Consider the following 13218-nt stretch of genomic DNA (forward strand, 5'->3'; position numbering starts at 1 on the left):
CTTAATTATTGAAAAAATTACCAAGTTGCTCCGATAGTTTTTTTCCCCCATTTTTTTTTTTTTTTTTTTTTTGCAAATACATTTACAACAACCTGCCACACCCATAGGGGGCAGTGTGGCGCAAAGCAGCCAATCAGATTGCTTCAAAACAGCCGCGACTTCCTGATTACAGATTACTTTAATCTGTAAAATTACTTTACAGATTAAAGTAATTTTCAGAATTACTTTAATCTGAAAAGTGAACTTTGGATCACTGAGTAAATTCAGTCCTTTCTCTTCTTATCACAGCTAACGCTAATCTTGGAGTGATGAACCAAAAACAAAAAATTATGAAGAACTTCAGGAGGGGTTTTTTGGGCAAAATTTTAAATTTAGGTCTGGAAAAAATGTTTTTTTATTTTTTTATTCCAATTAGGATTTCTAAAGAATAGTTTTAATCACATTACTACCAACAATCAGCTGATTTTATGTTATAATATTTTTTTTATCCCTGCAAAATTAAAATTAATCTAAGTTCACTAAATACATCTTTAACTTAGCAATCAAAGGCCTTGTTCACACGTAATCGAGTCTTTATAAAAACAAATATGTCCGCCACATCGTTTAAAAATACAATATCAACTTGAGATCAGTTTCAGAAAAGTTTTCATCTACATAAGTCTGATGTAGATGAAAACTACAAACCTGGGTTTGGCAGGTTGTTGTAAACCTGCCAAACCCATAGGGGGCAGTGTGGCGCAAAGCAGCCAATCAGATTGCTTCAAAACAGCCGCGACTTCCTGTTACAAATTAAACATGGCGCCAGTAGGTTCGTCTGTGTGAATAAATAGCTGAACTACTTTTAAATAGCGTAATAGAATATAAAGTTAATAAAACACAAAGTTGATCGGGAATCACGTCAAAGCAAATATGTGGATAAATCAGCGCATTATTTGTCACCGACTGTAAACAGAAATAAGGAGTTTTCTCAAATCTCCACTTTGGTCGAAGTTTTCCTTTTATAAATTAATTTTTTTGTGATATTAAACAGAGTTTTCGTGTGGATTAACGGCTCAAATGTAGGAAAATATATTTATTTTCCCCAGATTTCTGACTACATGTGGAAAATGAGCTACAAACGTTTATCAAAACTTGTTTTTACCTCAACAGGTCCAACAGATTGTGTCCTTTCTGTTGCTTCCTGACTGAAATATTCCTCAGTTAAGGAAATAAAAACAGAATAATAAAAGAGGAGGCAAACAAACCCAGCAGCAAACTGAAGTCATAATAAATAGATTTTAATGAACACTGTTAATGCTGATCTGTCAGAGATCATAAAAATAACAAAATGACAGACAGACAGAAAGTCAAACAGCAGGTTGAGCCTAAATTGGTTTAAAATGACAGCTCTAAAAAAAAATCAAAGATGTCTCCCTTTGTTAATTCAGGCTTCCTCCACTTCCTTCACTTCTCCTTAAATTAGCTTAGCTCCCAGTTTCAGAATCAAGAAATCCCCTTGTGTTTAGTGCAGATGTTTATAACTGAGGTCAGGATTAAAATTCAAAATCTGCAGGAAAAAGACAAAAGAAAGAAGGAACAACTACACTGCAAAAACAGAAAATATTAGTGTTTCTAATGCAGATATATTAGTACGCTTGAAATAAGAAAAAACGGTTTATATGTAACTTTTCAGCAAGAAATATGAACTTTTTAAAGTCAATAACAGCTTAATATTGATTTAAAAAGGAATAAATCCACTGGCAGACTATTTAACTTATCACAACACATTTTTAGTGAAATAATCTTCCAGTGGAACTAGTATTTTCTTAAATCATTAAGAAATTATTGACTTTAAACAAGCTCATATATCCATATATCTTGCTGAAAAGTTATGTTTTATATATATATATATATATATATATATATATATATATATATATATTTTTTTTTTTTTTTTTTTTTAACAGTGTAGAGACAAAAGAAGGACAGAGAGCAAAGAGAAAGAAGGAAAAGTAGGAAAAAAGGAAGAAGACTAAAGAACAGGAAGAGGAAAACATCTAAACAAAGAAAATAAACTATTAAAAAGCAAGAAAGGAAACGAGAAAAGGAAGGGAAAATTAAGCGCAAGATGTAAAGAAGAAAAGATAGAAGAGAGGAAAAAGGATGAAATGAAGGGAATAAGGAAGGATGCAAGAGAGGAGCAGAAAAGAAAGAAAAAACGCGAGAAGAGGTGGAAGAAAACAGTGAATCAATAAAGAAAGAGAAGCACGAACCAAGAAAGAGAAAAATAGAAACAAAAGGATTAAAGGATGCAAAAAAGGAAGGAAATAAGAAACAGAGGAATAAAACAAGGAGGGAGAAAGTGAATGACATAAGGAAGGAACATTTAAAAAATTAAATAGGAAATAAAAACTGGAAATATTTTTTTTTTTCAGACTTGTAGTTGTAATTATGTTGGTTTGACACTTTGTTGCTCCACAGCGCCCCCTTTTGATTACAACAAAAAGAGCCTGAGGAGGAGAGGAAAGGAGTCAAGGATGTTAAAATCTGAGCATGAGAGCAGGAAGTGGGCGGAGCCTGAGCTGTGACATCATGGTGATCTGACAGTTAAAAAAACAAACAACGAGCCGCTCGCTTTAAAAATATTAACAGCTGCTGATTCAAAACAACATAAACCAAGAAGAAGAAAAAAACACATTAAGAAAACAAAACACTCAAATCAAAGAAAACCCACAAATCTAAGATTTCCTTCCACTCTATCACAAAAAAAACGACGTACAACGAGTCACACACCGAAACGACAGGGTCTACTTGTGTGGACCTGAGGAGTGGCAGGTCTTCCTATCACTACCTGGAGAGGAGCGGACATGGCTGGATCTACGCGGCTCTGCCCTGACAAACATGGCTTCCCTGAAGGGCTCCCAGGTTCTGACGGGGAACCAGCTGCGGCACCAATCAGCTCTTAAGTTTGTTTTTAAAAGATTTCCTGTGGGTTTTGTCGCTGCAGGATCATTTGAAACAAGAGAATTGCAAAGATTTAGACATAATCTAGAGTAAGGGAGTTCAAAGTGGGTCCAGGGGCCGTTTGCGGCCCCTGGAATTGATTTTTTGCGGCCCAATGCCAACCATAATTAAAGAATGAATTAAATAAATTAGGACAAACCTACGACTTTTGAATGAAAATCTACTTAAAAACTGTTAACTGCAACACAAAGTGTTGTCATGGTAACCAGAACCACATCTGCTCATTCACTGATGCTCTAAAGTTCACCTGACAGCAACTGTTTTCAAATGAAGACTGACCTGGATCCTGTTTTTATCGCTTAGAACAGACAAAATATTTTCTGTTTTATTCAGTCGAGCCTAAAATAATTAGCTAATGATGCCTTTCATCAATTTACATAAATTAATTTCATTTGGATTATTTCTTATAATTTTTAATAATAATTGTGTTGTAATTGTCTTGTACTTACTGATTTCATTTATTGACAAAATGTGTGTTGTCTAGTCTTTTTAACATTGTTTATATAACCTTTGTTTTTAGCAGAATGATGGATAATTCTGGCAAAGTTTACAAAAAATGTTAATTAATGTGCATTGTCCCTACCAAATGAATTAATACGTTTTAAAAATGACAAGGAAAACATACAAAAACAATTTAATCTGCTATCCTGTTCCTATAAGAAAAATCAGATTACTTTATTTGTTTAATTAAATTAGATGGTGTTTACTTTATTGTGGAGTAGTCTAAAAAAAATCCAATTTTTGGTGATTTTAGCTTTTTAAAATGATATTTGGCCTGTGATTAATTTTGATGTGATAAAAAGTTCGGACACTCATGATTTAGAGGTTTGAAAATAAACCAGTAAATCATAGCTTCCAATCAGACAGACAGATATATAGTGGACTTTTATTAAAATATTAAATTATTCCAATAGAAAGCAGCAATTAGTTCCTGTATATTAGGCCTAGTTTCTAGTGCATTTGAAATATCATAAAACTAACTTACAAGTAACTTTTCGTCAAGAAATATGAGCTTGTTTTAAGAAAATATTTCCTTAATATCGGTGAAAAAGTTCAGTTGTCAGATTATTTCACTTGAAGTATGGGAAAAATGAAAACATTAAAATGAAAAACATTTAATTTCCCTTTGGGATCCATAAAGTATCTTTGAATTGAACTGAATTAAATGTCCTGTTAAAAGTGAAGTAATCTGCCAGGAACTAGAACTTGGTTGCTAGGCGACGGGCTGGGGTTGCTAGGTAACGTGCGGTGCCAGTGGAATTAGTACTTATTTTGTTGAAAAGTTGCTCATAAGTTATTTTTGTGTTATTTTAAGTGTAGAAAGATATTTAAACTAAAAACTCGACCAAAAGTACTTGGTAAGATAATGTAAGATTATTTTAGTAGAAATACTTGAAGGATCCAAGCTGGGTTTCTGTTTTCAGAGGGTTGTTTAAAAGCCTGTGTAGTGATTTTTTTGAGCAGCTCTCTGTAATAAAACAACCTGGAGTTACGGATGTGGACAGATATCTCTCATATTATCTGAATTTGGGAGTGATCGGCTCTCGGTTTAAAAGGTTTTCCCTGAAGATTTGCGAGAGGCGTGTTTAGCGGGTTTCTGTGCTTGGAGATTGACATTGGCAGGAGCTGCAGCAGCCTGAGGAAAGCAGAACGTCAGCTGCCCAGCATTCGGGCCAGGGGGTTCTGGTTGTGGGCAAACACTGGGTTTGACCCTAAAGCAGGTTTTTTGTTAAAGGGAAACGTGTGGAGTCTTCAGCTGGAGCCAACAGGTAAAGTTCACATCAAATCTCTTTCTCTTTAAATATAATTTCATCTAAAAAATGAGTGACTCTCTAACAAACTGAAACCAACTATCTCGGGTAGCAGCGCCGCGGCTGCTGCTTGGTGGAGGTTGGGTCCAGATGGGGCGGGACGACACGTGGACGACAGCCGGACGGACGACTAGTTGTCCTCATCATCGTCGTCGTCATCCTCGCCTTCATCGTCTACGTCTCTCTTCCTCTTCTGTCCCGGAGCGCCAGGCTGCTCCTCTGCAGAGACAGGAGGACACACAGAGCCTGAAAAAGTATCCACACCACTAACATTTCATCATGTTTTGTCACATTACGAATAGAGCTGAAACGATTAATCAGTTTAATTGTGATTAATCGGTTTAATCATGATTAATCAACTATTGAAATAATCATCCGCTAATTTAGTAATCAATTAATTGTTAACTGGAGCATACAGACTCAACTGAAGTCATTTTCTGAAAGAACAATACAGTTAAAGCCAGAACAATTAAGCCAAAACAGAAGCAACATATATATACATTTTAGATTTAAATTAATAAATAAACCTTTAATGGGTAAACTAGCAAAAACAAGAGGCCTCACATCAGCACTGAAACGATTAATTGAATTAATCATGATTAATCGATTACTGAAATAATCATAAACTAATTTAATAGCTGATTAATAATTAACGGAAGTATACAGATTCAAAGAAAACAATTTGCTTAAAGAATAACATTTTCAGAGCAGTAATTAAGCCAAAAATGAACAATATATATATATTTTACATTTAAGATAAACAAAAAACCTTTTGCCTGTAAATGTTTTACCCAGAACTCCTCAGACAGCATTTTTCATGTTCACCTGGTTCAAATTCACCAAAGGAAGCTATGCTATTACATTTTAGGCAATTAAATGTTTCATTATTTAAAAAGGAATTGAATAATTTTTTTATTTATCTGTCTTAATGCTTTTCTAATAATGTTTTAGAAAAGCTTAAATGAAAAAGCTGCAGAATGAGCCAATTTTTTATCTGATTAATTGCCAGAATAACTGATTAATTGATAATTAAAACAATTATTAGTTGCAGCTCTAGTTTAGATTGTGGAAAAAGCGTGAAAACTCTCCGTTTAGTCTGACTCAGTTTGAGCTTCTTCATAAAGAAAAATGAAGAAGTTTCAGTTTTTGAAAAAGAAAACTGAAAACAATTGATCACTTTCCTTCCACTTTGTCTCAATCACTTACAATTCTAGTAAAAATAGTAAAAGTTTCAACTTGAACCAGCTGCAGCACCCTCACCTTCTTCCTCTGCATAGTCATCCTCATCCTCGTAATCTTCCTGAAACGAAGAGCAGACACACAAAGAGACGGAGAGAAATGTAAAACTTTAAAGTTAAAAACGTGAAAACCGTTAGATGTTTCTGATTGGACGACACTAATGAGGCTCTTTGTCTATTCGTCAGGACAACATGGAGGCCGAGTCAACAACCATCGGACCAACTCTGACTGGATCTGAAGCTTCCCGGGTCAAAACAGCTTCAAAACACACTGCAAAAACACAGAACATTACCAAGTACTTATGGTCTCTATTCTGGTGCAAATGTTAGGACACTTCAAATAAGACAAAACTAACTTACAAGTAACTTTTCAGCAAGAAATAGGAGCTTGCTTTAAGTCAATAATTTCTTAATATTAATTTAAAATATACTAGTTTCTCTGGTAGATTGAAATAAGAAGACTAAGGCAATGTGGCTTAAAAGTAAAATCTCAGATTTTTTCATCTCTGATCTGATTTTAATCAACTTTTTCTCGTTTTCTTTTCTAGAAAGAATTACAAATGGCAGAAAATACTTTCAAAAGTGGATTTTGTTTCAGACATCCCTTCTGTGAGCTGGACAGCAAAGAATTAGAGGCAGATTAAAGTTTTTGTTTGATTATGAGAATAACATAATAATATTAGCAGAATAAAGATTCAGTTTTACCAGAATAAAGCTCTGATGGAGTCATCTCAATCTGACATGACCAGATCAGTCCATGTGGTTTGTCAATCGTTTTAAAGTCCTGCCACTGATAATAATTTGATTATGATGTATAAAAAAGTGAAGTATTTCCTTATTTGTAAAAAATTACTCCAATGTGTAACTCCACACAATTCTCAATGTTCCTCATTACATTTATTTTTTTTTTTAACTTTTGTGTTGGAGTTCTCATAAAATTATTTCTTCATTCTCCTGAAATTTCGACTTTATTCTGATAATATTAACGCTTAATTCTCTCATTATTTCGACTCTCTTGCCCTAAAACTGCATTTTTGCAATATTATGACTTTATCATGGAGATAAAGTCATAATATTGCAAAAAGTGAAATGACTTTATCTCCATGATAAAGTCATAATAGTTGTAGAGTTCACCTGAACTCAAAGTTAAACAGAAACTTTAAAACAAAATGGCCGCCGCTGACATCACTCTGAACTACGGAACCGAAGGAGTCGATTGGAGAAAAAAATCCCATTTTCCAAACATTAACTCTTCCATCAATTGATCAAATTGATTTATCGCTCAGAGCGAACCAAGACATTTTTCTCATATTAAAAGTGAAATAATCTTCCAGTGGAACTAGAACTTATTATTGACTTAAAACAATCTTGTATATTTTGCTGAAAAGTTCCTTATAATTTAGTTTTATTTTATTTAAAGCGTAATAAGATATCTGAACAATAAACTAGATCAAAAACAGTTTTGTGTTTTTGCAGTGTGGACCGTCAGTGGTGGTTGTTCTGGTGCTGAACTTGAACCACAACAACACTATGCCTGAGGAGAGTCCATCTAACTGGACCGGGTCTAACAGAACCAGCAGTAGCTCTGATGCAGGACTCTGTTCTCTGCTGTGTGATGGGATGGGAGGGATGGAGGGAGGGGGCTGCTATGAGTCCTGAGGTTTCAGAGGCGAGTTGCCCACCTGGTTGGCCTGGTTCACCTGAAAGCTCAGTCCCACCTCTCTTCCCTCTGAGCCATCCTCATCCTCCTCTTCATCATCCTCCTCCCCGTAGTCGCCGGTCGGCCCCGCCCGGTCCTCGCCGTCCTCGTCTGTAAGCAGAGACCGACACCGAACGTTTTCACAAGCAGACAGAAACGTTCCCATGAAGGGCAGGACCGTACGGAAGAGGATTAGGGACAAGAAACCAAAAACTAAATCTGACATTTTTATCAGGATTCCGACTCTAAACTCATTCTAATTCTGTCAACCTTCGTCTAAATTCAAACAAGTCAGAGTTCTGAGATTAAAGTAAGAGTTTTTAAAAATTTTTCTGCTCTTGTGGGCCTCGCCCTCTTCCGAGGTGCTGAGTCGTTTCGGTCCATTAAACCGGGCTCGGGCGGAGGTCATCCTCTCACCTTCATCGTCGGCCTCAGAGTCCGGCGCCTCGTTGTCCTCCTGATCGAAGCCGTCCAGGTAAGTCACCTGAGGCAGCAGCTCGAACACGCTCTCCCTGTAGTCCTCCAGGGAGGTGATCTCACAGTTAAACAGGTCCAGACTCTGCAGGCTCTTCAGGTTTTGCTGCAGCAGGAAACGTCACAAAGTCAGACTCTCCTAATAATAATGACAAACTAAAACGAACCAAACTAAACGAGGTAACTGACCAGCGCCTCCAACGTGCTCAGCTCTTTAATCTTGTTCCCGCTCAGGTTGAGGTAGGTCAGGTTGGGACATTTCTGTGCTAGAGTGTCCAGAGACCCCGATAAGTTGTTGTCACTCAGCTCCAACTGAGACGAAAATGACTGGTTTAATATTCAGGAGAACAAAAATAACTTCATGTAGACATTCCTGCTTGAGCCTACATTCAAAAAGAGAGCTTTATAGCTGAAAATCACAGTTTTAACTAAAATATTACAACAGTGGACCAGTCTGGATGAGTTTATTTTATCTACAAACTGAAGATAAAAATACTTATTCATGTTACCAGTGAAACAAGTGAGAGAAACAACTTATTACTGGGATCTGAAAGTTCATTGTTTAGTTTTGGGTTTGAGACCAGCACAATGGCGACACCTGGTGAACTAACAGGTGAACTACATGTATTATTCAATACAAAAACAGACACAAAACGCTTCGTTTCCCCTCCACCGCCATTAGACATTTCTGAACTATTTAAATTAATTCTGCATTTTTTTTAGCATATTGATTCTCTGAAAAAACATTTGAATTTAAATATCTTAAATTTAAACTTATATCTCAAAGTCAGAGTGTAAATGTTTGCTGTTCAGGTGACAGGTGAGGTGGGCTTACCTTCCGTAGTTTGGGCAGTGAAGGCAGCTTCGCCAGAGAGCTCAGACCGACGTTGACCACGCTGAGGAACTCCAGCTCTGTGAACTCATCCGTCAGACCTTCGACCTCGCCATCAGCAGATCGACTGTTGTCCACAACCAACTCCACAATCTGAAAGATAAACCCATTGATTAGAAATCATTACTTCTATGTTCACCGAACACAGCAGAAACTGAAACATCCCACTTTTTAACTGCAAATGGATCAGAATGTTTTTATACAATTTGTTTTAGATTGAGCAAAAACAGCACAAATAATGATCATTAATTTACATTAATTTGTCAATTAATTTAGAAACTGTTACACTAATCTGGTTCATGTTTATTCATGACAAAATTAAACAATAATTAATTAATTAAAAAGTAATTGATCAGAAAACAAACAAAACAATAAAAAGGCAAGGGCCTTACATTTTTACAAATAAATAAGTTTTATTTATATTTATAAATGAATTTATTTATTCTGCATTTACATCTAAAATTATATATTTTGCATTTATATTTGGTATATAATTATTAATTATATTATTTACTGTACTTTATTTACTATGCAGTATATATTTATTATTATTCATATATTATAGGATAATTATTACACTAAGTAATTATAGTTGAAATTATTATGTTTATTATGTTCAATATTTAATCATTTAAATATAATAAAATGCAAATAATTAATAATTATTTTATTTACTTACATTCTAATTTATTTTTACACTAACCTATTTGAGTCTTTGACTCTTTTTATCAAATTTATTTATTTATTTATTATTGACTAGTCATACATATTTAATAAGCTAATAATTAAAAACAACAATATTGTTATCTTTATTAATGTATCTCAATATAGTTTCTGTATTTTTTTAGGACATTGTAATGGTAATGGAAAGGTTGACAGATGAAGTCAGCCTCCACTGGATTATGATATTTGCAGATGACTTTGTAATGAGCAGGGAGGAAGAGGAGGAGGAGGAAGAGGAGAGCCTATGGAGTTGGGGGAGTTTAAATATCTGGGTCTCTATTAAAGCTGCAGTATGTAACTTTTTAAAGAAATATTTTTTACATATTTGTTGAAACTGTCTCTATGTCATGATTGCATAATATGAGAGATAATTTGTGAAAAATCTAGCCTTGTCCCAGTGCCAACTAGAAACAACCAATCATAGCCAGGAGGTGGGTCTTAGCGTTGTCAATCACTCTGTGTTGCTGCTCCTCCTAAGTAGTGAATCCTCAGGCCAGTTAGCATGGCCACCAGTGACAGCAGATTAATAGTTTTCCAGTAATGGTAAGTTGTTTCTCCCCTTTTAGCACACTAAGCAGTACATGAGATTGATTGACAGCGCTAAGAACCTCCTCCTGACTCTGACTGGTTGTTTTTGGTTAGGAGCGGTGCATTTCTTCAGATGGTAATAGCAACTCAGGGAGGATGTGGAGGAGATCAATCTGTTCATTTATTATCTGTCTCATATTATACTCTCATGGCATGGTGATAGTTTTAACAAATATGTAAAAAAAAAAGAGAAAGTTATGTACTGGAGCTTTAACTAAATCTGTGTTTTGTGTAAATAAATAACAGTGTAGTTCCTGTTGTATTGGTGAGACTACTGGTTTTACTCTGACTAGTAACTGGTTTATTTCCCAGAATCCTTTGGTCTTCCAAGCCTTATATAACGTAAGAGCCTGAGCAGAGCATCAGCCTGCAGCTCCATCATCATCTGCGCTGTGAGTGTGCAGGGTTTAACCCACTGTAATCTGCATGCAGAGTGCTGCAGGAAGAGGAGGAGGAGGTGGAGGTTTCTCTGCATTAACCATCTGCCGGCTTCCCCCAATTTATAAAACATGACCGCAGCGTTTCATCTGTTCAAGTAAATTAACTTGGAGTATTATTTAACCTGAGCTGCTGGTTATATAATACACAGACTCACACACACACACACACACACACACACACATGCAGCTTTAAAGAACCGGTTTATGGGAGCAGTCGACACAACCGGGCACACCAATATCTGCGCTCACAGCTCCTCGAGAGCTACGTGAACACACAGTAATCTAATTTCTTGTACTCTAACGGCTCAGGTGTAACGCCATCTTGTTCCGTTACGTCGTCCTTATTCCGTCGTCGAACCCTCCGGTTACCTGGTGGCCACGTTACCGGGGCGTAACGCCGCCTGGTTTTAACCAGTTTCTGTAGGTCACCGAGTCGACATTTTCGCGTCGTCGTCGAAAATTCCGCTCGACACGAAAGCTAATCCGCTTTCTGTAGCGGCAGGTCGGTAACGCGTTACCGCTCCGCCGCGCAGCCTGTGACCGACCTTTGCGCGCCAGCGAGCTGGGTCGAACCGAAACCACCGCAAAAAGAGAGAAAAAAAGAGAAAAGAGACGAAAACACAATAATTTGACTGTGAATTAAAGTGGACATTGCGTGGCGTGACCGGACCTGTTGAAAGAAAGTCTGCTGTAAGACAATGTCGTCGAAGTTTAAAGCGGCGGCGGCGACTTAAAAATGTCCGCTCATAAAGGACGAGCGAGTCTATAACGGACATCAGATGAGTTGTTGTTTACCCACACCGTACTCCAGAAAAAAACAGATTGAACACAAATAATATTTTTATTTTAAAGAGGAGTTTCCCCGAGGAGCAGATACGATGAAAAAAGTTATAGCCGAACAAGTTTTAGGAATTAGCAGCGTGTATCGACCGTTGAGCCGGAGTGAGAGACGGAATTTTGTAGGAGAGCAGGGGGGCGGTACGACCGAGCAACCCCGTAAGATGCTCCACATATACCTCAAACAACTATAACGGGCTGGGCTCTAACTCATACTGTCAGCGCGTCGATAAATATAGTTTAGCATGCGATTAGCCCGCTCGAACTCAATAAAGGGAGTAAGTAAGTGCTGAAAGGCGAGAAGCAAGGTCCGGGCTCCGGACGCGCATCACGGACAACAATTACCACCTTCTTACAGTCTAAGTCGCGTACCTCTGCTGGGCTTCGGTTCCGCAGCTCTAAAGTAATCCTCTTCTTCATATCCATGTTTAACTGTGACGTGTGGTTGTTTAGAACCGAGCGCTGAGCAGTTGAGAAAAGTCCCGGGGATCAGACGGGTAGCTGCCCTTCTCTGTTGGCCGCAAGTTGCCTACTGATCCTCCATGATAACTTGCGCCCTGCCCCCTCCACTACAGCCCCGCCCACCGAAAGAACGGGGTTGGCCGTCCCTGTTTTCCTCACTTCTGATTGGTCGATAGAGACGTCAATCACGATCATCGGCATAATAATCCTCTATCTGGATGGCTTAAAAGGCGTAGGAGTTGTAGTATTGGATGCGGGTGACATTTTTAAATTTGTCGGGGTTGTTGATCTAATCAATTAATTAAAAATAATATTAATGTAATTGTTACCAACAGTTTTGCCGAATGTTTAAATATATATTTTATTAATATATTATCACAACAAATGCAAGAATATCCAAAATCTATATTTTTTAAAAGAAAATATTTGATCACATTACTGAGTAGCACAATAGTTGGTGCCCCTAACAATCCCATTATAATTGATGTATATTTTTTAAAATTGATCAGTTAATAGATACTTATAAGAGCAACTGCTAGTAATCCATGACTTTAATTTTCCCTGTATTATAAATGTGACATGACAACTGGCCACTAGGCTGGATGAGAACCTATTTTTATCTTACACCACTCACAGTGACAATGGTGGCAAGAAAGTTAAAAAAAAAAAAAAAAAAAACTTATAAGCATGCTGTTGTAACTTCTCATGATCAGTCTATTAGAAAACCTTTACTTACCAAATGATTGTTTGGCATTATTGGTAAAAAAAACAAAAAAACAAAAACAGCCTTTTCAAACCCATCATCACAAACATAAACATAGATTTTGATATGGGACTTTTCTCAAATACCATAATGATTGGATTTCTGGCTTAAAAATTAAAGTGGCTGTGGGTTAAAATAATGGGTAAATATGTTGAAAATCACTGTTAGGTATCGTAGAGGATCTGTGATGCTGTGGGCCTGTTTCTACTTCAAAGATAATAAATATTAAATAAAAATCTGGGGAACTCTACCAACATTAAATTTTAATATACATGCATTTTCCAATAA

The 13218-nt window shown here is 36.6% G+C and overlaps 1 protein-coding gene across 2 annotated transcripts; it reads right to left on the reverse strand.

The window, feature by feature from the left end:
* Window positions 1-4725: 4725 nt before the first annotated feature.
* anp32e (acidic (leucine-rich) nuclear phosphoprotein 32 family, member E) lies at window positions 4726-12270 on the reverse strand. 2 transcript variants are annotated; one of them, XM_015041043.1, is made up of 7 exons: window positions 12078-12270; window positions 9061-9210; window positions 8415-8537; window positions 8169-8331; window positions 7771-7862; window positions 6075-6114; window positions 4726-5033 (listed from the first exon to the last, which is right to left on the reverse strand). In XM_015041043.1, exons 1-7 carry the CDS (start codon window positions 12129-12131, stop codon window positions 4945-4947), a joined length of 711 nt encoding a protein of 236 aa, XP_014896529.1. In that variant the 5' UTR covers window positions 12132-12270; the 3' UTR covers window positions 4726-4944. The 2 variants fall into 2 exon arrangements, with proteins under 2 accessions (XP_014896529.1, XP_014896528.1); XM_015041042.1 differs by having other exon boundaries at window positions 7735-7862.
* Window positions 12271-13218: the final 948 nt, after the last annotated feature.

The sequence above is a fragment of the Poecilia latipinna genome, unplaced genomic scaffold, assembly GCF_001443285.1.
Source record: "Poecilia latipinna isolate Pla-1442-1.1 unplaced genomic scaffold, P_latipinna-1.0 Scaffold536, whole genome shotgun sequence".
NCBI lineage: Eukaryota > Metazoa > Chordata > Actinopteri > Cyprinodontiformes > Poeciliidae > Poecilia > Poecilia latipinna.

What these genes read in the sequence shown, in the direction of transcription:
- anp32e (XM_015041042.1), bottom strand. Translation starts at nt 12,131, where the DNA reads ATGGATATGAAGAAGAGGATTACTTTAGAGCTGCGGAACCGAAGCCCA. An exon ending in CTCTGAGGCCGACGATGAAG is followed by an intron (nt 7,863 to 8,168) that starts GTGAGAGGATGA and finishes CTCTGCTTACAG; the next exon opens with ACGAGGACGGCGAGGACCGG. An exon ending in AGGTGAACCAGGCCAACCAG is followed by an intron (nt 6,115 to 7,734) that starts GTGGGCAACTCG and finishes TCTTCGTTTCAG; the next exon opens with GAAGATTACGAGGATGAGGA.